At 43.1% G+C, this 2,751-nt stretch overlaps 1 protein-coding gene across 4 annotated transcripts in view; it reads right to left on the bottom strand.

Moving 5' to 3' along the window:
- Window positions 1-2,751, bottom strand: part of zswim8 (zinc finger, SWIM-type containing 8) — a 51,396-nt gene that overhangs the window by 21,849 nt on the left and 26,796 nt on the right. For all 4 annotated transcript variants that reach the window (XM_020607541.1, XM_020607542.1, XM_020607543.1 and 1 more), the window contains exons 7-8: window positions 2,609-2,729; window positions 827-1,028 (exon numbers count right to left, since the gene is read on the bottom strand). In XM_020607541.1, coding sequence (XP_020463197.1) covers window positions 827-1,028; window positions 2,609-2,729 — 323 coding nt within the window. The remainder of the gene's footprint in view (window positions 1-826; window positions 1,029-2,608; window positions 2,730-2,751) is intronic.

Here is a 2,751-nt window from a genome sequence, read left to right as displayed (position 1 = left end):
AGAGTGAGAGGTCTCCACGTGAGTGCAACAGCTACACACCTAGCAGTGACACGGCCAAAGCAAACAACAAACGACAGCATTTGAGAAATGCACTCTGTATGACAGGACAAGCAAATGCTGGAAAGAGGTAACCGATGCAGTGACATTTTACCTGGCCAAGGATATGACTCCTCAAAAAACTGTGGAAAAATTAGGGTTTCAAAATACTGCTCTAGTTGGTCCTCAGTACAAAATACCAGTCGCAAATATGTTTCCAATAGGGCCATTCTGCTGCTGTAGTAGCCTACTCAACAACAACAGATTTATGGTCTAGTCACACTGCTGAAGGGACTGTTATTCTTTTTTTCTGTTAGGTTTTGTTACCTTGGATGGTTTATTTTTAAGAAAGGGAAATAAGTTTGGTTGTACTGTTCAGTACAATTCAATCACCCATAAAATAGTCTTAAAACCCAATATGAAGAAGAATTCTGATGCCTGATATTTTAGCCATATTGCCTGTCCCTAGTCTGGACCATATACAGCAGGAGTGGGCAATTCTACTCCTTGTTTTCTAACTATCCCTGCCCAACCCACTGCTGATTAACTCCCTGTAGTCAAAGCGTTGAGATTTTTTTAACCATTACACTCAATAAAAATCTCAAGAAAGTTTTCAAAATGTATTATAATTTTAAATCAGGATTGTTCAAATGTGTTTGGTGGGTTACGCTGCTAACCCATGTGTTACTTCTCTCCTTTCGCTGTCAGCTCCTACATTAACACCAACATAATCACACCTGTAGTTTTTTTATTTTCAGTGCACAGGGCTTGTGTCATGTTGAGGGTGTACCTGTTCATAGGTAAGGCACTGCTCAGTGAGGATCTCAAGCAGTGGGGCAGCGTTGCTGTCTCGTCTCTTGAACATCTCCCTAACAATGGACAGAAGGTTCCAGATGCCTTCTGGCTCTCGGCCCCTCAGAGGTCGCAGCAGACATGCCCATTCAGCAGCAGCTGGTGGCTCCGTGGAGGACAGGTACATGGAGTTTACATCGCTGTGAGTAACACAGTCACATACACACAGAACACCAACGTCAGAGGGAGGGTCAGAGATGTTGGTATAAACTACGATGCTGATCAAAATGAGTACAGACGCTACCCAGTATAAGCTATGCAGCAACAACTTCAGTATTCCTTCTGTGTCTGCACAGGATGCATTAAGAAATAGTACTGATGGTAGGCCACCCATGTTTTGGAAGTGCTCAGAAATCAATACACATTGAAGCTAGTAAAATGAAGGTATGCTGTTACTTTTACTCTATGGGTGATATTTACTAAGAACTCATTGTGGCTCTTTTTTGGCACAAAACAGTGAAACTGCATGTGTTCATATTTAGTAAGGAGTCACAGCGGGGTTTTATGACAGGAAAAAAGGCACCACAGGAATTTGTGCATCTGGTCTCATGCAATATGTATTTTAAGGCATTACCGTTCAGGGATGCAAAAATCAGGGAGGACCGAATGGAAGTTTATACTAATACCATCAGCACCTGCTTTATAATGGCTGCAATAAAAAAAACTGGCTGAAATTTAACTGGTCACCTACTGAATGAAATAAAAGATGATTTGCCTGGCAGAAGACTACATGATCGCAACTCCAAAATATGTTTGCTGATTTCTTCAAACCTATTAAAAGTTCAGTTGCAGCATACACACTCTTTTGTCTTGTCCCTTTCAGTCCACCCATGTGCTGTACAGGCACATCCTTACCGGCTGAAGCACATTCAAATCAACACTGCTGCAGCTTTGCCTATTTACATCATATCCTGCTAAACTGAAAAACTGTAATGCCACAGTGTCTTCCACACCTCACGCCAATTTGCGACTGTCTTTTTCAAATAAAAGGCTGACATGTAAAATTGGCACCATATTCAGAGAGTGAAATGTGTGTGAAAGGGTTGGAGCAGAGACGCACCAAGCTGCCAGTCGGCCGTCAGCCACCTTTTGGCTGTTGGTAATCATCTGTTGGGGCTCGTATTCCCAATGTGCCCCGCAACATTGGCACTACTTGGACCCTGTCAGTGGCTGACGGCCTTGGCCCATTGGTGAGAGAGAGACCACTCTGATTGGCTGTTCAGCTTAGCAAATCAACGCACAAGAAGAGTATCGTTTGGGGAAAGCCCCTTCAGCCTGTTGCTGTAGTATTTCACATTTAGTGCAGCTTTTCCCTTGTTTTTGCCTCCACAACCTCTTTTCTTCCTCCACAACCAAAAGACCAGGGGCAGAGAACAGCAGTGTCATTTGCAGCTTCTTATCTGACATTTTCTCAATTAGAAGCAGCTATAAACAGCAGCTGTGTTGAATGAGAGGTGCTTTGTTTACACTTGTATTTCTGCAGTCAAGCTATTCTTCTTTCCCTTTCTGAAAGATGAATACAGAAACCACCATCTACTGGTAGGGGGAGCCATTTATCTCATGCATGTGCAGAATGTATGTGCTATTCATGTAGTTCTTTCACGTCGGCTTGTTGTGTGTCTGCCCTTAGAAAAGTGTTTGAGCATAAGCCTGACGATAGTTCTGCTAAACCATTTAAGAAATGTGTTTAGGAGCCTTATATGAGGAAAGCACTGTGTACCTGAAGACGACAGGTGAAGGCCCACAAAATTTGTGCAGAGTCTTTTTGATGTTGTCGCTAAGGGTTGACTCATCCAAATACCAGGTGCTCTGGTCAGATGCTGAAGGACCTGCTGTTGGGTCTACACACACACACACACACAC

This window comes from Monopterus albus, unplaced genomic scaffold, assembly GCF_001952655.1.
Source record: "Monopterus albus unplaced genomic scaffold, M_albus_1.0 scaffold87.1, whole genome shotgun sequence".
Classification (NCBI taxonomy): Eukaryota; Metazoa; Chordata; class Actinopteri; order Synbranchiformes; family Synbranchidae; genus Monopterus; species Monopterus albus.
This window is presented reverse-complemented; position numbering and strand designations above follow the sequence as displayed.